The 22569-nt window shown below is 41.7% G+C and overlaps 2 protein-coding genes across 5 annotated transcripts; one reads left to right on the top strand and one right to left on the bottom strand.

Annotated features, from left to right (window-relative positions):
- Positions 1 to 59: 59 nt before the first annotated feature.
- On the top strand, positions 60 to 10520 carry tefb (TEF transcription factor, PAR bZIP family member b). Of its 2 annotated transcripts, none has more exons than XM_054606740.1 (4): positions 60 to 628; positions 5013 to 5588; positions 6196 to 6398; positions 6852 to 10520. In XM_054606740.1, exons 1-4 carry the CDS (start codon positions 523 to 525, stop codon positions 7065 to 7067), a joined length of 1101 nt encoding a protein of 366 aa, XP_054462715.1. In that variant the 5' UTR covers positions 60 to 522; the 3' UTR covers positions 7068 to 10520. The 2 variants fall into 2 exon arrangements, with proteins under 2 accessions (XP_054462715.1, XP_054462714.1); XM_054606739.1 differs by lacking the exon at positions 60 to 628 and adding an exon at positions 4089 to 4434.
- A 1225-nt stretch (positions 10521 to 11745) lies between these two features.
- LOC129098838 (protein Tob2) lies at positions 11746 to 19945 on the bottom strand. 3 transcript variants are annotated; one of them, XM_054607955.1, is made up of 3 exons: positions 19662 to 19945; positions 16747 to 16834; positions 11746 to 16641 (listed from the first exon to the last, which is right to left on the bottom strand). In XM_054607955.1, exon 3 carries the CDS (start codon positions 16616 to 16618, stop codon positions 15422 to 15424), a length of 1197 nt encoding a protein of 398 aa, XP_054463930.1. In that variant the 5' UTR covers positions 16619 to 16641; positions 16747 to 16834; positions 19662 to 19945; the 3' UTR covers positions 11746 to 15421. The 3 variants fall into 3 exon arrangements, with proteins under 3 accessions (XP_054463930.1, XP_054463929.1, XP_054463928.1); XM_054607954.1 differs by having other exon boundaries at positions 16761 to 16834; positions 19670 to 19945; XM_054607953.1 differs by having other exon boundaries at positions 11746 to 16834.
- Positions 19946 to 22569: the final 2624 nt, after the last annotated feature.

Here is a 22569-nt window from a genome sequence, read left to right as displayed (position 1 = left end):
TGTACTTTAGCAAAGACATATTTGTTTTTGGTGTTATGCTTTGACTTTCTGTAATTTATGTGGAGCATAGGTATATTATTCTGGTTAATAATATTTTCATCACAGACTGATGTTGCTACATTGGTCAGATCATTATCATGAGACTTAATAGTTTTGCTCATAATTTAAATGAAGACTGCTTTCTAGTTAAACCTGTGAACCAGCCACCACCTTATTAGCGCAGTACCCAGGCATGCCACTAGATGGCCACGGAGCCTCCTCTGTGGAACAGGTTTGTTGTTGTGCTCGGGTTAGAGCCCGCCCCTCGCTCTCTCATAGGCTGTGAACTGTGTCTGACGGGCAGGTCTCTGAACGAATCAACATGCTCCGGGGCGGGGGGGCGTGGCTACCTTTGCCAATTATAATACCACTTGTTCGGTCAGACGCTTGCGTCCCCGTGATGTGAGTTACTGCAAAGTTTGAGCGTCTCTTACTCAGTTAAACTCGTCTTTCATACGTAGATACTTTAGCAGGCAGTGCATCATGTCGACAGCCAACCAGACCATCTTTGGAGACGGGAACGACGTCCCTGATCTCCTCAGGTCCTTGGCTGACTATCCGTTTTCCTTCCCTGGCTTTGATGACACCGGTAAGAATATTTTCAGGTGTTGAAAACGGTCAAAGCTTTGCACATGTTATCAAAATGTAAAGTATTGTAAGTGCAATGTGAATGTATTTATAATATTATATTATTGAGTCACCATTTACTCTGTATTTCTGTGACTAAACATAGTGTGGATTTTACCTAATTGTAGCTTATATTTGCTTTAGCTCCAGTGGCCATTCTAGTTCCTAATAAGAAATGTAACTGTTGAGGCTCTAAGTTGTTTTGCTGCTATAAGTACTATAGTAAAATTTACAATTCAAGACTAGAATTTTTACATGTAGTTATTGCCACCATATTTAAATAAAATATCTAATCCTTCTTCCACCATTGATGAGAAAGTATAAGAACTAGTAGACAACTTAAATAATGTTGTGTGAGCGATTGTAAAACTTTAAAACTCTTATTACATTGGGATTAAATATGAACTGTTCCCCTCCCTCATGCATACCTCACTGCTGCTGCAATGAGCAGCTCATCTCATATTGATTACTACTGTTCAGTCATCAGTGTGGTGTAGTGTAGGTAGCAGGTTCTCATGCAGTCACATTACAGCATCCTGCAACTGATGCAACAACACTGAAACAGTCCTCCTTCACGGTTTCATCACATCATTAGTTTATTTGTGCACTTGGTTATTCTTGAATACTTTCTCGCTTTTAAAAATAATATTTTCCAGCCTGTTTATTCAGTAGTTGACAGAGACAGAGAGGTATCACAAGGTGAGCGTGGGGGTGGATGACATGCAACACAATGCCCTCAGCTGCAGTTGAACCTGATACGATCCCATGTCATGGTACTGTAACCACTAAGCCTCAGGAATGCCCCTTTCTTACTTACTTTAAGTGTTTTTCCCCTTCGCTGTTCTGCACGTGTCGAAAAAGCACTCCAGCAGATGGTGAGGACTGTGTATGATCAGACTTCCAAATAAAAGTGAAACTGACCCTTTGTCACACTGAAAAATAACTTTACTTTGCTATTATGCTCTTTTACTATGCTGAAAACATATTCTATCATAAAATTATAAAAATATGTTGCATTCGCTGACTAAATTTGACTAGAAACTCATGGAATGCAAATTAGGGGTCTACAGGGATTTAAATTCAGCATGTAAAAAGACACTTAAGAATGAACTGACATCATATTTTTTGTACTATATTAATTGTTCACATGTGTATCATTGGAACGTAGGCAAACATAATTACAAATAGCATAATTCTTTGAATTTTCATTATCTTGTGCTGCCAGCATTGACACATATTGCTGCCATATTTGCTTCTTGCGCTGACACATTAATGAATAAATAAGGCAGCCATGTGGTGAGTTTTTTCAGTAAATCTCACAACATAATACAACTTCGAGCAGATGCAATTTACCTGCATGTCGAGCCTGATTTCTCTTTCTCTCTTTCTCCTTGTGTATTTCTTGTCTTTAAGCAGAATTATTGGTGCAGATCCATGCTATAATGCAGAAAAATAAGGAATATTCCCTCTTTTTTTGCTACATTTCATAATTTATTTTAATATTTAGACCAAAATTAAGATCAATAAATCAATTATAGGTCTGTAAACAGCACCAGCACACTGATTATTCTTTGTTGAGCACATTGCATTTTTTTTGCCATGCTACATGCTCATACTGTAGTTTGTTTGTAAAAGCCCCTCCTGCTTTGGTGAGGACACTGATAATACTCTCAACCTTTCTTTTTATTCACCTTCTAACAAAATGTTTTTTAGCTTATTTGTCCCAAAACAAAAGCTGGACCACAAGGCCACCTATTTGACCTGCTTCATGGACAGTCAAGGTCACAAAGAACAGTTTATTCTAAGAATTGTTATTCTAGGCTATAAGATGTTTGCATGTTGCCGAAAAACAACTCCTTGGGCCTAAGGCTTTTTTTCAAGAAGCTCTGCAGGATATTTAGCAAGTAACAAGAAATAGCAACTCTGTATCCTGAAATACTCTTAATAATGACTTTTTGCACAAGCACAGGCGAGGTACTACACATCATTAAATGATTGTTTGTGGTTAATGTGCCACACACTAGCGTTGGATGTGGAAGATTGGAGAAAAAAAAAAGAGAAAAAAAGCATAAAAATGTACTTAGTGTACCCAAAATGTTCCCAACATAATAAGCGAATACCATAAAACTACCTACAGCTTATCTAAAGAAATAAACAAACAATGGATACAAAACTAAATATATAAACAAACGAGTTGTGGTGAATTATAATAATAATAATAATAATAATAATAACTTGGAGCTGGCTGGTGAGGAGAGAGTACTCTGTGATAAACGAGTTGTGGTGAATTATAATAATAATAATAACTTGGAGCTGGCTGGTGAGGAGCTGTTCTCTGTGAACTTTAGCTCTTCCAACCCACACGTGGTAAACATCTGAAGCCACGCCCCCTGACAGACTGTACTTTCACGTGAGGACGGTGGGGGGGGCACGTGTTTTGCCACGAGTGTCCTTGGGTTAGACTATGAAGTCTGTGCACGAGCACACTGTGTTCTCTGTAGTAATGATGGAGGTGTGCAGATGTGTCATTTAGTGACACTTTCCATTCAAAAGATATGTTGGCTTGTTACACGAGACTGTATGTTGTTACTGTATGTTGTTATTGTCCCATAGACTGTATGTTGTTATTGTCTGTGTGTTGTTACTGTCCCATAGACTGTATGTTGTTATTGTCCCATAGACTGTATGTTGTTATTGTCCCATAGACTGTATGTTGTTACTGTATGTTGTTATTGTCCCATAGACTGTATGTTGTTACTGTGTGTTGTTATTGTCCCATAGACTGTATGTTGTTATTGTCCCATAGACTGTATGTTGTTATTGTCCCATAGACTGTATGTTGTTATTGTCCCATAGACTGTATGTTGTTACTGTGTGTTGTTATTGTCCCATAGACTGTATGTTGTTACTGTGTGTTGTTATTGTCCCATAGACTGTATGTTGTTATTGTCCCATAGACTGTATGTTGTTACTGTGTGTTGTTATTGTCCCATAGACTGTATGTTGTTACTGTGTGTTGTTATTGTCCCATAGACTGTATGTTGTTATTGTCCCATAGACTGTATGTTGTTATTGTCCCATAGACTGTATGTTGTTACTGTCCCATAGACTGTATGTTGTTACTGTGTGTTGTTATTGTCCTATAGACTGTGTGTTGTTATTGTCCTATAGACTGTTATTGTCCCATAGACTGTATGTTGTTACTGTCCCATAGACTGTATGTTGTTATTGTCCCATAGACTGTATTGTTATTGTCCCATAGACTGTATGTTGTTATTGTCCCATAGACTGTATGTTGTTACTGTCCCATAGACTGTATGTTGTTACTGTCTGTATGTTGTTATTGTCCCATAGACTGTATGTAATAAGGGACTTTACGGTCTTTGTATATAATTGATCTTCATGTGGACTATTTACGGCCAACGAGAAGTCCTTGAACCAAAACACAGACACTGTGTGCATTTACATCCACACATTAACTAACAGCACTGACAGCCAATCACATGCTACTATTCTAGGAGTGGGCGGGGCGCTCTGCTCATGAATATCCAATGAGCGCTCGGTTGTGTTGTTTTGGTGTCCAACGCGTTGGTAGCAGCCTGAACGCAGCATCAGTGTGCTGCCGTCGCCTCCCGGTGAAGCAGGCAGGAACCATGTCTGGTGAAGCGGTGACAGCCGCTACCACGGCCCCGCAGAAGTGCTTTCCTTTTGTTTTAAAGAAGATCATGGACATCCCTCCTCCTAACATCCTGGAGGAAGGCGACGACGGTAAGATGAGGAGGCGGAACAGGAGCGCTTGTTTCTGTCATGTTACCGACACTGTGCGGAGACGTTATTCAGCCATATGCGCCAAAATACTCAATTCTACTTTGATGAGACGATGACCGTCCATCAGTCTGGATGGTGACGGACACGCCGTGTGCTGCTCGCAGCCCGTCTCATCCGAGGCTGCGAGCAGACGAGAAAAGAACACAAAGTTCCAGCTCCTCTCTGCTGCTCTCCCAGCAGCTCCCATCACAGGCTGGGAGAGGACAGAAACACAAACATGTCTGACTGTCATTGAACGCACCGGTCCAGTGTCTTTACCTTCCTTTCTGGTTCCATCTTGGTATCAAGCATCTCACTTTCCAACTTATTGACAGACCTTGTTTTAGTCCCTCTGTTTTGTCAGATGTGACATTATCACTACCACACCCCCTCTCTCTATCTGCTGATTAGCCTTTCTTGTGTGTGCAGCCTACTGAGACTCTCTGAAAGGACCCCTGTTGTCGTTTTGTGTGCACAGGAAAAATATTTCATTTATTTAACCACTGTCTTTTATGTCTGGTCTCTCGTCTATCATGCAGAAATAGAGAAAGAGAAGCTGTGCTCCTCTGAGGATGTGGAGGGGGGCGGGGCCGGAGCAGCCAGTACTGGTGCAGGCTCTAGAGGCGGAGGAGGCGGAGGGGGGGTATCAGCCTCCCTAACCCCAGCCATTTGGGACAAGACCATTCCCTACGATGGGGAGACCTTCCACTTGGAGTACATGGACCTGGATGAGTTCCTCCTGGAGAACGGGATCCCTGTGACCCTGGAGGAGGAGGAGCTGCAGAAGACTTTGGCCTCAGTGGGATTCAAAGGTAAATTTGTCCCTAGGGTTATTCCAACAGCTACTACTACTACTACTACTACTACTTCTACTGCATCTGCCCCTGACCCCGCCTCGGCAACAACCCCGTCTATCTCTGCCACCTCTACGGTCACCTCTGAGCCAGATGAACCAGTGACAGTGACTACGTTACTACCAGCTAAGATAGAGGAAGAAGAAGAGGAAGAAGAAGAAGAAGAAGAAGAAGAAGAAGAAGAAGAAGAAGAAGAAGAGGAAGAAGAGGAGGAATCTTTGTCTGGGGAGGCAACATCAGAAGTGGAAGTGAAGAAGACAGGTGAGACATAGATTTATTATATTATTTTGGATGTGTTTTTTAATATACTGTTCCTATTTATGAGATTTAAGATAACGCATACTGTTTATTGTTATTATTTTCTGTTCCTTTTTAAATCCCCCATTACAAATAGACTGACTACTGGACACTGAAGTATGCTATTTGTTTCAACTGAAGTTGTATAGTTCTAGATGTAGTGTGAACTCTTAGTTGCCCCAGTAGACGCTGTGGTAACTAATATTGCATATGTAAACACACAGACAAAACCTGACCTTTGAGCCCATGCTATAGTATAAATATGTTTGGCAGATGGCCAAAACAACACGAAAAACATGCAGCTCTGTTGAGAATCTTTACATTACCAAAATATCTATAATCAGAATGTATATAACTTATGAGAAGGATAATCAACTCTCACAATCACAATTTGCGTATGAACACAAAGCTCACACAGAAGCCAAAACATGCAGCTGCTGCATTTACATAAAAAATGTAACATCCTTAGGAAAGACATTTCCTTGTGTTGTCTGAGGAGTGTAGTTAGTTCTGTTGAATTGGAGTGGCCTCCCTTGTACCCAAACTTACTCTTGTCCCTCCATACCTGCAGATCGTAACACTCCCTCCCCCATCGATCCAGAAGCCATCGAGGTGGACATTAACTTCCAGCCGGATCCCACAGACCTGGTCCTGTCCAGTGTGCCGGGGGGTGAGCTGTTCAACCCGCGCAAACACAAGTTCTCCGACGAGGAGCTGAAACCGCAGCCTATGATCAAGAAGGCCAAGAAGGTGTTCGTTCCTGATGAGCAGAAGGTAGGCGAATCTAACTGTCTGGATTGGACACCAAAGAAACACAGCTGTTTGTTCCAAAGCTGATAGATAGTGGTCATAAATGACATAGTGGCTGTACAATTAGTATTTATTTTCCAAAAAATCAAACACACACTAGACATTTCTGATTTAACAATAGTAAAGGGAAAAATATTTAAGGTGCTTAAATCCAAAAGAGAGCATATCTAGAGAACTTTTAATTGTAAAAAAAACCTGTTGACATTATTAAAAGCGATGACACAGTGCGGTTGCAGTTGGACTGGGTGTCCAACTGCCACAAACAGAGTGGCGGCTTTAGAGATCAAAGATGGGGGTGGGTGTGTTCACAACACAGATGTTCGTTCGTTTCAAATCCCTTGCCAATGTTGTTTATGTTCATCTCTACCTCTCCCATTCTGTCTTTTTCATTCACTTTCCACATTCTCGTTCCCCCAGGATGACAAATACTGGTGCAGGAGAAAGAAGAACAACGTGGCAGCGAAGCGTTCCCGTGACGCGCGGCGGCTGAAGGAGAACCAGATCACGGTGCGCGCCTCCTTCCTGGAGCGGGAGAACGCGGCGCTGCGCCAGCAAGTGGCAGAGATGCGGAAGGACTGCGGCCGCTGCAAGAACATCCTGTCCCGATACGAGGCGAAGTACGGGTCGCTGTAAGGGAACTCAGATCAAACCCCCCAAAATAAAAGTATCAATGAGACATAAAAGCAGAACTCCCTTCCCCGCAGAATTCAACACAGACACAAACCACCAAGGGAATCTAAATTTGTACTGTTGTCTTTACTGACCTCCAGTCACTGTGTCGAACTCCAGCTGCTGTTTTTCTAACATGATGCTGGAGTTTTTGGATACACACTGGCAGGCAGTGAGGCATGATGGGAGTGGTGGTCACAGGTAGGCCTGTGGAGAGCGCCTGGCTCCTACACTCAAGAGAGGAAGGGGGCGATTGTGGACACTCCCGCGGTCAAACACACATCTGGTCAGTCACGAGACGGCTTCAAGAACGTCAGGAAATATGAAAAGTGCAGACTGGTCTAAAAGAATCACAGGATTTTAACCACCACACAAATCAGTTTTCATCACTGCACAGCACTTCTTCTTCTTAGGGGACCAAAGCATGAGTCAGTTAGAAGTCCTGTATTTAGAAACAGTGCACACTGGCCCCGCCCCTCACATTTCCTTATGTTTGTGTCTGTACTTCCTTTTAAAGTCGTCGAAGGGAGTTGGTTAACTCACGGCAGGGTAGGAGAGGAACTGATGAATGCATGATAAAGGAGCAGGAGACACATTCACAGTGGTACTTCTAGCCCCAGAGAAAGGAAGACAAAGACCTCAGGTCGGCAGAGGAGAGAAGGACGAGAGTCGGTTAGCGGTGAGGTTCGGTCGCGGTTCTTCCGTCTTGTAACCCTCATACACGCCTCTGCGCGCACACGAAAACCGTTTGTACATATAGCCATCTTCCTGCACCACAGAGATACAGAGTGTATCAGCGTGTTATCCACTTTATCTACAAAAACAGTAAAGATTACAGTGGTGGCAGATATCTTCTTTATTTACCAGCACCATGGGAGACAGAGTAGCTCCTATTAAGGAACAAAACCATGCATGACCTTCAATTTAAAGCTACTATGATCTAGTTTCCTATTCTACTAACCTCAGATCAGCTTCCAGAGCCTCACATAAGATATTTTTTACAGGAGAAGAGACTTTGGTTTTCTTTAGAAGATGATGATATTTTACAAATGAAAACAGAGTTGTAGTTTTTTTCCCCGTAGGTTGCTTTGGAAGGCATATGTCTGATGATCTCCAGGGCCCTCACCGGTGGAGGGGTATGTTAATGCGTAGGGATGTTTATTTTACTGCACATTGCAGGTGGAGGTCGTTAGAAACACTGCCTGCCTGCTTATGGTGTAGTGACGCCTGGATTGATTTAAAAGAAAAAAAAAAGCCAGTCCCGTAGTTGACTGCTTCTAAACCTTGTAAATAAATGATTGTCTCATGGTCTTTATTTCCCAAGGCAGGAATTCTGACTGTGTCTTTACTAACCCAATACTATTCCTCATATTTGCCAAATAGTCAATGAGTGCTGTATTTATTCTGATGGTAATAATGCATCTGTTGATTGTGATGTACAACAATATGTTGGATAAATATTTTCCATTGAGGATCAATTCTTCTTATGAAACCAATGCAGGGAAATCAAAGGGTAAACTGTGCTTTTGGATGTTTGTTTTAAAAACAGATTTATATAGTTTTATGGGATTTTGATCCGCTCTATATACATACAGCATGTGTTTGAACACACAAAGGACAGGGCACACTCTTGTTTACCTCATCCAGCACTTCCTATTTTAAATGGTGAAAAGTTATGCAGGGCTACAAAGTGGTGGTAGTTGAAGCAGAAAGCACATAAAAAGCAGCTTAGTTCCTTTTGACAAAAAAAAATATACTCTGACTTGATAAATTGAGTTATTTTTGCTAAACTGACTCTGTGTCAGAATTAGTAAATAAATGACAGACTTTTATGGGACTCTGTATCTCAAGTGTCTTTGCCTGATGCACATTTTGTCATCGGTTGGCTTGTGCTCATAATCGCCGTAATCTCTGAAAGAAAATAAGTGTGGCAATAATACTCTGTTATGTAATGCTCGTTTTATTACATTGATGATGTTGTAATTGTTCTGATGTTCTAAATAGAAATGCCCCAAAGTCATTTGTGCTTCCAGTTCAGATCCTCTGTAGTCTAGGATCCTAATGCATGAAACCCAGTAAACTTGTCCATTTTGTTTTTCTTGAATATTTAACACCAAGTGTACTTATGTCTGTAAACCATCACTGAAAACTAGACATGTTTTTGGATGGGTAGGTTGATGGTCTCTTGTACAGCTCTGTCAAAAGAAAAAGCATAGCATCTTTGCTATAATGTTATGTGTTTATGACTTAATAGCATAATAGCGCCACCCTTCCTTGTGCAGCCAGTGCTTGACCTTGGGACAAACATCAACTGAAAACAGCATCTTTTGATCACTGTGTGGATTGTTGTCTATTTACTGAAGATTGATCTATTTCTAGATGACACTGGATCAGTTTGTGATTTTGTGTTTTTCTCGATAGATCCTGTGTTTGTTCCAGTTTTCCTGGGAAACATTTCTTAGCAATGTGTTTTATGTTGCAATGACATTGAAACTTGGCTTTGGCTACATAATGCTGTTTATACATCAATGTAGTACTTTTATTTTATTTTTATTTTTTTTACTTAATTAAAATGTACTGCATCGGGCTGACTAAACATACTGGTCAACAGAGTCTTTTAGAAGACAACTCATTCATAGTACTGCACACAGTATGTAGCAATTTCTTCTTTCTTGTTTTGATGCAACGCACCTCATGGAACCGGCTGTAACTCTCAAACCTGCTCATTGTCATTTAGCAGGGTGTAAATTCTCCAGTTCAATACGTGACAAACTGTGCTACAAATATGAAAGGAAGATAATAGCAACAGATCTGCAGCTGTCTGTCCCCACCTACAGACAAAGATAGTAATAGCTGCTGCACTATTAGAACCACTATGCGCCACCTGCAGGCATAAACGTAACGGCAGCATGTTTCACCTTTTATAGGAACTCATTTTTTTAAACCTTATTTTAAAGGTTTGCTAAAAAAGAAAGTAGCGATACAACAGTAAGTATTAAATATTACCAAAGCATATGAAAAACTGCAGTTGTAGTACTTTGCCAGCAGGTGGCACCAGTGTTATAGTGCCATTGCTTTCTTTGCATGTAGGTGGTGCAAATTAGCATCTACATCTGTAGGTCTAAACTGCTACTGTTTCTTTCACTTCTGGAACTGTACGCACTGGGCTTTGTGTGCTGCGCATCAATGACACAACGTCCTTGTTTGCTATTCAAAGTAGCTACAATACTCTATAAAAAACAATATTTTAAAGTCTATAGCGATTTTTAAAGTTTTGATTGTTTTGTGATGTTTTGCTTTATTTTTCTTCTTTTTATATAAACATGTTTCTGTTAGGTGTTTTTGTATTGTCCTTAACATGTGTTTGCAGTACCATGTTCTAACTGTATCATGCAATTGAAATAAATTGGCATTTTAATGACATGTGGGCTCTTTGCGTGACCTTGCCAACTAGCTGCAGCGGCTCTAATTGGAGACAGACTGGTGCTGTGAGACAAAGAAACCATAGACAACAAAAGAAGGGGAGGACAGAAGGAGACGTCTTCCTCATCCTCACTCATCCTTCATGCACACGTTCACGTGCAACATCATCCATATGCAGGTCATGTACACACACAAAATCGTGATTGTGTTTTTCTACGCCTTGCTTGTTTTTTCACTGTCCCCTTCATCGCCTCTGTCCCGTTGCTCATCAGTATTCCAGAGGAGTCGGAGACGTTGCATAATGATCACATCGACACACTGGGGAGCAGCGTTGCGTAACAGCAGCAGCAGCAGCAGCAGCAGCCTCAAAGACCAGCGGGATGGGTGTGTGAGTTTGGAGAAAAGGAGAGCGAGGAAGCAAGGGAGGGGCTCTGGGAATCGGGAGGAGGGGAAAAGGATCAGGTGATGGGAAGGATGGAGGGGAGAGAGGAGAGGGAGGGAAGAGCAGGGGGTGAAGGAGAATCGGGGGCAAACAAGATGGCAAGGGGATGGACGGAGAATGATGGAGAACAGGGATGCAGTTGAAAACATGTGAGCCGAGGGAGGGAGGGAGGAGGTGGGATGGGAGTGGGCGATGAAGACGCGGAGGAGAGCCTTGCATGTTGATGTATATAAAGAGAGCACAGCCCAGCACGTTCACATGAGGAAGCCAACCTCACAGCAGGCTGTACCCGACAGACACACCAGCGCAGGACAGACAGACGGAGAGAAAGAGCGCTGGATGACGAAATTTAGAGTAATATCTGCTGGGATGGGTCCAGCCGAGGTGGGTGGCGAGCAATCTGGCTCCTCACCATTTGAGGAATCTCATCTTTGAATTATTGATCAAACATCACTTGAGTTTGTTTACTGCAACGAGAGCTCCAGCATTTCGATGCGAGGCTTCAAGCAGGAGCACAGGGATCTACTTTCCATAGTGTTTGATCTGCAATATGTCCAACATGCACTAAGTACGACACACAGAGGTGAGAGGGAGCTCGGTGCATCTGTGACTTGGCTGAAAAAGTATTTCTATGTCTAGTCATATGGCTCTGCACACCCATAAACAAGGAGGATGACACAATCAGCTTCGTTTCCATGCTTCTTTTTGCCAATCTGTTTTTTTTATTTTATTACAAACTTAAAAAAGAATCTGATACAATAAGAAACTGCAGTAGTAACTCCCCATTCCCGGGGGTGGGGGGGGAAGGGGGGCAGCACAGAAAACAGGTCATTGCATTTCAGTAGTGAAAGATTCATTACACATCTACAGGGTGTACAGATCAGGTACAAAATAGGAAAAATAATAAAATACAGGCAGGAAAGAAAGCACTATATTTATACATCTGAACTTTTAATTATATCTATTTTAATCTTAAATGTTAAATTTTACATAGAAAATAAACTTCTTTTATGACAATGAAATATTCCAAAGTGCAAAATAAAACGCACACATCAATATAAGCAAAAGGACATCAGAATACAAAATTCTTGTTTTTCCCCTTCATTGATGTTCAACCCTGATTGTGGAATAGCCTGCGTTTGGAGTCGATTTGCTGCATGTTTAAAACAGTAATGTGTTCTTTTCAAGTGTTAAACAAACCAGCAATTACTCTTAAAAGATGCGAGGGACAAACAGCTTTTACAGTTATCCCTCATATCCATAGAGCTCTCACCTCAAGAGCTTGACTTGTACGCAGATGAAATTTAACACACCTCGTTTGTTCAGAATTATCTGACAAATATAGAAAACACAAAAAAAGCTGTCACTTGGACTTTTTGGACATGCATGAGATTAAAAATCTCTTTAAAAACACACAAAAAGGATGAGCCTCATTTCTTTTACACAGGCCATCTCAACCAGGGTTGACTAACATCAGATCACATTCATTTCCTTCATCCTTCTGAAACTGCCGTAACACTGTCTTCCTAAAGAGGAGATATACTGGATATTTTTTATTTCTTTTTTTAATTCCCGGGTGCAGAGAGGTAGAGACCCCTTGAATCCTTCAGGGTAATTTTAAATTATGGCATTACATTGCACTGGAGAAGGGTGAGCATCTGTGTAAGCAAAGACAGTCTGGGATATGGCTATAGTATCAGGACCAAAGGACCAGGCTGGTGGGGAGAAGAGAACCCACTGAAAAAGAATGGAGGTGGGATATAAATAATATGAGGGAGGTCAAAATATATCTGGTTTTAGCTCCTCTAGTAGCACAGACAAAAACAGGGGAGTTATTCAAAAAACAAAAACAGTAATGGAAAGTTATTCAGGGGAGAAAATAAGCAGGAATATCCACATAAAAAAAGGGGGAATTGGACATTGCACTGAAAAATGAAATCTGAAATGTGGAGATTTTTGGTTTGAATGGACTGCCTCTGGGATTAAGGTTTTCAAAATGCCCTGGGACCACAAGAAAAAAAAAAGTGATATCAGCCATCTTCTCCTACACAAACCCACTGTAAACATTCACATCTTTAGCATCAAATCCAACTTGAAGAACGAATACATTTACCCGTCTTATTAGACAAAATGCTGCACAAGGTACAATACACATTCAATACTTTATTCTGTACATCTTTATTTTTGTGTCAGTTTGCATATATATTCATGTTATTTTCTGGAAAAATAACCTCAGCATGTAAGAAACTAAACAAAGGTTCTGAACATAAGAACTTTGTATATACATATTCCTGGACTTGTCATGTCTTACTCATACAAATGTAAGTGATCCTTTTGCAAAAACAAAAATATAGAAATATTGGAAATAAATTACAAAACATAAAACTATTAATGCATCTTTCCCCTCACAATCATAACATTTAGAGAGATGTGTGCGTCTCCACCCATTCCCCTTGAAAAAAAAAAACTAACTTGCATGCATATGACGAGTTGTCACATTGCACAACCAGCGTGAGCACAAGTCAAGGGTCCTTGGGTCTTCTTGTACAAAAGACATTGACTTGAAAACATTCAAATAAACGTACAAGAATAACTGCACCTCCTCACCAGTGTGATGCACCTGAATACAAATTAAGCTCCTGTTTGAATCTCTAAAGCATTTCATGATAGCTGAATATAATGTGCCATTTCCAAACAGAGGGGCAAAGGAATGGTGTAAGCGCTCTTGTCTGTGGGCGACGCTCAGCCTCGGGAGCCCAGTAATAAAGTGCTGGACAGCTCAAACTGACATCTGAGAGTTACCCTTCCCTGCAGTGACTAACCGACAATCACATGGACACGGCTGGTAAACAAACCATTGTTAGGAACAGCAGACTTCCAGAGATCTGACAAGCTATCCAATAAAGCGACAAAAGCTACGGACCAGTGAAGAACATTCACCTTTGCATCTTTGTTCACATAACGGGGGGGAAAAGAGACAGCGAAACCTGAACTGTATGATTCAGGTTTTTCGTTGTGAACAGCCACAGATCACTGAAGAATCTCAAGAGGAGGGAGAGAATAGTGTGAGCCTTTGGCTTCAATTCCATTTAAGCTCACCAGAAACGTGTTCCGGGTTTTAAAGTGTCGCTATCTCCACTAGTACAGCCTGGTAGCCACAGAGGCAACAGAACCCTCCGGCTGCGTCTCTCTCCCCCATTCGTTTCCTTCAGTCTTCCCTTCTCTCTCTCTCATCTCCCTCTCTCCCCTTCCTGCAGAGGAAAGCCTCTCCTTCATAGTCAAAGTCATGCTAAGCCATTTATCACAATCCCTACTGCTTAACTGCTGCATCCCCGACGCCTCTTCACCTTCACACACACACACACACACACACACACACACACACACACACTGCTGACTGGAATTGTGCATTTGTGCGCATATTTCTGTGTGTCTGTCCATTTGAATACATGTGTGAAACCATAACTTGCATCCCAGTCTGTATGATTGAGGTATCAGCGCATTGCCGTCATCTTAAAATACAGAGATATACTTGTTTTTCCCACATTCACCAAGGTCTCCCTGACCTTCCCCGGCTGCAGTTTCCCCCTGACAGATACAACACATTCTACTACATCACATCGCCTCAACAACCCGATGCTCTCTTTCTGCTCCCTCCACTGCTCTCACTTCATTTAAAATCATGTCATGTACTCATTCCTGCTGACGATAAACTGCCTCCGATATACGCCCGGTGACAACACCAGAGTCAAATTGTGCGTGCGCACGAGTGCCTTTCAAGGGGAACGGGCCCACCGTACAAACAATGAGTGTCTCCATCACGCTGAGCCACAACAAAACAGAGCAGGACTACACATACACACATACACACATATACACACACACACACACACAGAGACAGCAGAGCCCCCCTCTCTGTATTTGTTGCAAGTAGGGCAGAGCAGATTGCAGAGCAAAGTGCTGAGCTTTTCCACAGCCGTCGCTCCCTGCAGGACTTGGCGAGGTCCTTTTTTCACAGCATGACAGTGCAGTGCAAAATGGAGCTATACTAGAGCCGGGTCCATTAAACAACAAGTCCAAAAAAAGAAAAAGAAAAAAAGGTCCCTCACATTAACATTCAATGCAAAAAAATAAAGCGATTGGCAACGACTCAAGGTAGAAGAAACCCCCCCCTCCCCCTCCTACCCACTCCTGTCAAAGCAGACACACAGAACGTGATGAGGAACAGTAACGGACTACAGGGCAGGGTGAGGGGTTGGGGCTAATGGAGGAACAAAACCAATCATGTGAGTTACTCAGTGGACGGGGTATTTTTTTAAATCTTTGTAGTAAAACAAATTATTAACTTGTATTAGTATTAGAACAATTTCTTAGAAAAAAATGAAAAGATCTGGAGCATCATTGTCCAAACCCACCTCCTCCTACAACAATTGTTACCGTAACAAATGAAGGCTTAGTTGGCCAGCACAACGGGCTGGAAGGACTGGCTGGGATATTGCAGGTTGTAGCTTCCTAAACCCTCGACGAATGGCGGCTTCTCCATGTAGGGGATCCCTCCGTTGCTGCCAATGATGCCCACACTCTGGGCAGGGGGAGGGCTGGAGAAGGGGTCAAAGGACGGATGGGTGTTGAGGGGTTGGAACGGGCTAGCAAGAGGCTGCATGGGCTGGGTGTCAGCATCAAAGTAAAGGGGGCCCGGGGATCCTGGGTAGACGAACTCTTTGGCGTTGGGGGAGAGCTGGCTGGCGATGGGACCTACGAGGGAGTGCAAGGAGAGAGACAGGGGCTTGTGCTTGAGCAGATCTGGTGCCGAGATGGTGGTGGGAGAGCGGGTGAGCATCCTCTGGGTGGGCGGTATGGCGGCCCCGGAGCTAGCCGCCGACCCGGCCCCGCTGCACTTCTTCATCTTGGTCGAGCCGAATTTGGTGGCGGCGAAGCTGGCGGTGGTGAATGTGATGGGCTGAGGACGGGCCGCGGGAAGAGCGGAGGGCGGCTGCTGAGCGGAGAGGTAGGGCAGCCCGCCGCTGGGAGGAGAAGGGGAGGAGGTGTTTGAGGAGTGGGCGGCGGGGTCGGTGGGCGTGCTTGAGCTGGGGTAACTGAAGAGACCGGGGCAGGACGGGGCCGACAGAGGTGTGGGAGAGTTAGAGAGCGCCGGCATGAGGGTGGGAGACGCCTGGCTTCCAATTGGCACAAACACCTGAGCGTCTGGGTTAAAGCCCAGACTCTTGGCCTCCTCCGCCTCTGCATCACCCTCTCTGATCACCCCCTCGGCCCTCTCGCTGTCACAACCAAGGCCAGGAGGGTCCTCGAGGTAGAGAACCTTCACTGCCCCCTTCTCCCCAATCTGGTAGGATACCTCGTAAGGGTCAATCCACACGCTGAGCTCTGCGGGAACGTTTGCACGCACTTCCTCCGTGTCCAGTCCGCTTCTCTTTGCCGCCAACTCCACCACGGGGTCCCTCGGTGCTCCCAGGTGAATGCAGCGGAAGGCGGAGCCCCTGAGAGGTGCTTCAGGGTACCAGTGACCCTCGAAACGAGACATCAGTATCCTCTCCAGTTCCTCGCCAAACAGGTCAGCTCGACGCCGAGGCAGCTTGTTGTACAGGTAGGACACGATGAAGTTCAGGGCGACCTTCACCTCCAGATGCATGGCCGCACCAGGTCAGCACTGTCCTGGGAGCAAAGTGATCAAGATTACGCTGAAAGTGAGGCAATGCAACTGTGACAAGGAGTTTTCCCTCTGGTTTATTGTAAAGTGTATGATTCTTTTAGTGTCACCATGGTAAAGGCACCTTGAAGGCAGGGGCAGCAGGTTGCAAGCCGTCTTTTGTCCTCACAAATATGCACCAATGTTGTCAGGTCCCAACTGTCGAGAAGAAAACAGAAGAAAGCTGTCATTTCACATGGAAAGAACCAGAGGAAGATTTAAGGAGAGATCAAGGGAAATAGATCACAAACAAAGGGGGAAGGACACCGTTATCCAGCTGTAGTCAACGAATCACGTTTATATTTTATGGACACGAAAGCAGAGCAAACAGACCTTCTCAGTAACTAATTGTAGCTCATCGTGTTAAACATAGAGCTTGCATATTGATGCAATTTTCCAGTAGTTTGAACTGTTGCAATTTTTCAAAAATTTTAAACAAACCAAAAAATACACACAGATTGCATCACAGTAAAGAAACGCTGTTAATCAAGTCACTTTTGGTCATATTAAACTAACAGAAACTTGTGAGATCCTGGTGGAGCAGTTTAGTAAATGTGTCAGTTAATTGGGACGTTTCATTGATTTACATAAGTATTTGAATGGCACACCTAAGCCTCCATATAGGTCATTGCTTCCATGAAAGCAAGGAATATTTACGTCTGCGTGTATGAGACCAGTGGAAGTGTCACGGCTTAATACTCCATGGATTGAGAGATTTCTAAGATGACCTGAAAGGGCAAACATTGATTCAAATTTATAAAAAAAAAAAAAAAAAATTGTTGTGAGATGCCTTTGAAGACCCCATAACTAATTTCAAGGAGCTCACAATAATGCCTTTAGGAATAAAGTTAAACATTTTTTCTAAGACAGCATAGAAAAAATACAGCATATTTGTTAGATGTGATGAGGGGAAAATATCAGTTTCTCTGAGGGTATATATATATTGTACCGTTTTGTTTTTTTAAAGAAGTGAGCAATTTAACTTCCATCCCCACTATTCGTATTCATTAACACACAGCATTTATACACGTTTTATATTTTGGTTTCATCGACTGCAGGATCCACTGACGGATGCAACAGATGCTGTGTCGTGGGCTTCATAAATCCTTCATAATCTGAATCCGATCCCATGGAGTGCCTCCTGCTTAATGCTTTAACGCAGTAACACAGGGTCCATTCATCACCATGCAGAGTCACACTGAGTCAACGATTACATGCTGAAAGAACAAAAAAATAAATACAAAAAAACCAAATACTCACAAAGAAAAAAGGTGTAAAATGGCAGGGCAGTTGGTCGACTTCACAAAACACCATTTCCCACCATGCAGTGCGTGAAGTAACCCCCTCCCCTCCCCCCATAGGCACACACACACACACAAACATTTCACTCACATTCAGTTCCCTGCCAGATGGGGCTTCGGCAGCCAAGATTAGGAAGACGCCTCTGATTAAAGACAATTCTAATGTTATTACAGATAAAGCTGCACGGGCTGGATGCAGCGCTGTGGCAGTGACAGTTCAAGACGACATTTACATTTTCCCCATCGCATGAAAAAGGTGACATTGAAGGCAAAGATGGGGGTTGGTTGGAATGGGCTATAAATAGGGCCCTATTTGGCATCATCTATGGTGCAAATTCCTTCCACCACCTGAGTTAAAAATGAGTGGGAGTGACTGAAGAAGAAAAAGGATCTTTGAGCACAGGAGATCCACCGGTCCATCACCTGCAATGGCCATCATCACTAAAAACCTTGTGTGCACACACGGCTAAGCTACCTATAGCAGCATCTCTCTCTCATTATAAAAAGGGAAACAGCAGGATACACAAGATGTCCAATGTCATCCAATGACATTAAAGGAATAGCTCAGTTAATATGTGCAGATGTATTGCTTTGGGAGTGCAATAAATGCTCTAAATCATAAACAACAGCTTGAAACTTTATTTAAAAAAACCCATCCAAATCGTTCATGATCATAAATTATAATTCCCCTCGCTGTGCTCATATTTGTATTCTTCACTTGCAGATTTGGGGCACAGCTCAAAAGAGCTAGATTCATTTTTTAACAGGCCTGTTGTTGCGGGTCAGAGCAACAGCAGGATCCATAGTGCTATTTCTGTTTACATTGACTCATTATCAGAGCTGCACTGTGTGCTGCAAAGTATCCACTGCATGTCAGGTTTTACCCATTAAGCACCACATCTACAGTGAGCTTACAAGTAGCACAAGCTAATGTACACACACACACACACACACACACACACACACACACACACACACACACACACACACACACACACACACACACACACACACACACACATATATATATGAAAGCAAAAGGCCTTTAAGAAATATTATCACTGAGGGTTGAGCATATAGAGGCCTGATTGAATGGAGTGGTCACCACACAAATACAATCTCAATACATCAGCACATGATGTTATTATGATTCTCCTTTTGTTTAATGCACGTCACTAACATTTCCTCACATTAAAACTTCATACAGATTTATACGTTTATAGATCTCTTTGAATTGGGAATATGTTGCTCATCTCCCAGATGCCCCAAAAAAAAATGGAGGTAAATATGCACGACGAGGGTTGAGATTGGGAAAAAATATCATCCAGGTTTGCATTTGTGATGACAAGCTAGGATGATAAAGGAGCAGGTCTACCTGGAGATACTGCCATGTGTCTTCAGCTGACTCTAATGATCGCTGTTAAAAATGAAATAAGGCTAATTAAGTGACCAGTATGACGAGGAGAGCAGAAACAACCCCGTCAAACATTTAAGATGAAAACATGACAGCTGAGCAGACTGAGAGGGTCACGTCAGCTGATACACAAACACAAGCAGAGGCTTCAATCAATGGTGAACCAGTGCAGTCATTCATTTCACCAAGCAGGAGGACACAACACACACAACATGCTGCTGACCACACACACCTATATGCGTGTTTAATACAGAACAACCGTCTCATGGACCTGCTCACCGGCACTGATGCACTGATGCACTGGTACTCCTGCGTTTCTGTTTTTATTCCCTTGTGCTGTCTCGGATTTGAAGGCGGATCTGTGGAGTGGTGGACTCTGTGCTGACCGCTAGATGTTGTTCCCCTTGTTGTTGTTGTTGTTGTTGTTGTTGTTGTTGTTGTTGTTGTTGTTGAATGTCCTGGCTGCTGCCCTAACGTTGAGGTGACCACAGCGTTCCCCAGTTTGTCTTCAGCTGACAGTTTGCATGGAGCGTCCAGAGAAACTTTACTGTTTGACAACCCGGCGTATTTATACACGGTGAGTCGCCCACACGTCCGTGACGGCAGGGACTACTTTCTCCATATTATAGTAGATGCTGCTTTATTATTGCACATAACGGCATTAATGCATTATGTTCCCCTTTCAACAAACCAGTAATGTCATCTCTCTATGATATTATTACACACTAGATCTTTTTAATTTTTTTAAAACAACAACAACAATAATATCAAAAGATAATTATAATTATTCATCTCCCGTCACTTAATAGACTAGATGTTAATTCACAGTCTTCCTCGAAAAACAGCGACGCACAAATTCAGAAAACGAGGCTGTATTTGTCTCCATGTTTACTTTGCGGGCTCTAGTTTATTCGGCGGAAGGATATTTGTAGTTGTCTGCGTTGCTGAACAATTTGCTAAAAATACAAGCGGTGATAGCAACAGAGCCCCTATTGGCTGAGAGGAGGGAGGACACACAGCACTGGCTGCAGCTGCTAAACACACTTCACTTTACCAGGGGCTTGTGGGAAATGATGTTCTTATCACTAAGTGTTGTGTGGCAATGAGAGTGTGTTAGGGTATTTTTAAGTAAGCTTAATATTGCACACTTAAAGTTCATTTAAGCTTTTGAAAGAAAGACCCTGAAGGGCTTCATACAGCCTGACATTGCTGTAGCAGGAAGATTTGGCAAGTATTTTGTCAACCGGTTTTAATTACCAGCATGAAAGAAATCCTGACATACAGCACCAACAAACCAAAAAAAAGTTGTTAAAATTGAGTATAAGGAGCTGTTAGGTTGCAAATGTTAGAAATTGGTTCTAGGATTTTAACAAAGTCAAGTTGGGCGTTGTTGTCAGCTGGTGTAGAGGGAGTACAGTGGGATAAGATAAACAGAAATGAAACTGTGACTTTTGATTTGAGATTTGAACATGGACAGGTTGGTGCAGTCTCAGATGTGTTTTGGGAGTGAGTTCCAGAAAGAGGGGGCAGCTTTGGAGATTGCTCTTAAATTCTAACTATACTTACATTTGGTCCCATTCTTGCATCATTTAATTGCCTCTATTTCCATTTCATAGTTATATATAACTCAAAACTTGATGTGTTAGTCCTTAACTGAAAAGTATTTTGTATTATGTATTATAGGGAGAGAATAAGATAGGGTTGAAAATGACACATCAGTGGAACAGAGGTACCAAAGTGAAAAATGCCCAAATATATATTTACATTGGCTCACTTCAGTGTTTTTATGCGATTAGTGTCTAATATTGCATTAAACTATGAAACAATACTCATTATATTGGTATCATAATATATGTGATATCATGCTATTTATTATATTATATTATGAATATAGTGTAGTTCTAGTGGTGGAAGAAGTATAAAAACTTTTACTTAAGAAACAATGCAATACTACACTATAAAAATATTCCACGTTGGTCCTGCATTCATGTACTTAAGCCGAAGTAAAAAAAGTATTAGCAGTAACAAAAATGTATCCAAAAGTATCCAAATTTGATGTGCTTGTTAGTAGAAGGCCCCTTTCAGAATGTTGTATCATTGGATTTTCATTATTGATACATCACTGTGTAAGCAACATTTGAATGTTGTGTCATAAGCTATAGTTTTAGTTATGTCTTGGCTGCTTTGTATCTATGCCTAGCCAACACTTTATATAACGTTGGTAATTAAATTTTGCAGTGCATAATATGTCAGATGATCATAAAATTGTAGGCCTTTGTCAATTCTAGAAAACTGAAAGTCAAAGAAACGTTGTGGGGTTAAATTACTAAATGTTCCTCTGAAATTAATTTGAGTAGGGGTATAAAGTAACACATCATTCAAAAACCTAGTTTTGCCTAGTTGCCTTTTTGTCTGCCTAGTCTATGGTGTTAATGTCTCATCAATATGTTTATGGAATAATATCAACACATTATTACTATTAATATTACTACTACTACTACTACTACTACTAAGAGTAATAATACTCATAATAATAACAATTATTATCATCATAAGAATAATAAAAAATAACAAATCGTTTCCTTTTAGTATAGCATGGTGGGTAAGCTCAATACAGTAACATTCAAACATAAAGACATCAACATCAGAGACAAGCATTAGACACATGACTGACACAACAGACATTAATAACATATTATACATGTTCTATCTTTATTTTGTTGTATAGTATGTGTATTTATTGTCTGTGTAGTTGTATAGTATGTGTATTTATTGTCTGTGTAGTTGTATAGTATGTGTATTTATTGTCTGTGTAGTTGTATAGTATGTGTATTTATTGTCTGTGTAGTTGTATAGTATGTGTATTTATTGTCTGTGTAGTTGTATAGTATGTGTATTTATTGTCTGTGTAGTTGTATAGTATGTGTATTTATTGTCTGTGTAGTTGTATAGTATGTGTATTTATTGTACAACACTTGTATTCCCCCCATGGGGATCAATAAAGGAATATAATAATAATATTACCTCAAGGTAAAACATGTTTTAATATATTAATAATGATATTAACAATATTCTATTTCAATATGAGAAACATTGGCTTTATAATATTCATATTTCTTAATGTATATATTATTTGACCCAATGACAACATAACGGTCTCCTTAAGCCGGTGACGTCAC

Source organism: Anoplopoma fimbria, chromosome 11, assembly GCF_027596085.1.
Source record: "Anoplopoma fimbria isolate UVic2021 breed Golden Eagle Sablefish chromosome 11, Afim_UVic_2022, whole genome shotgun sequence".
Classification (NCBI taxonomy): domain Eukaryota; kingdom Metazoa; phylum Chordata; class Actinopteri; order Perciformes; family Anoplopomatidae; genus Anoplopoma; species Anoplopoma fimbria.
The sequence above is the reverse complement of the archived record's forward strand: the minus strand, read 5'-3'. Positions and strand labels throughout refer to the sequence as shown.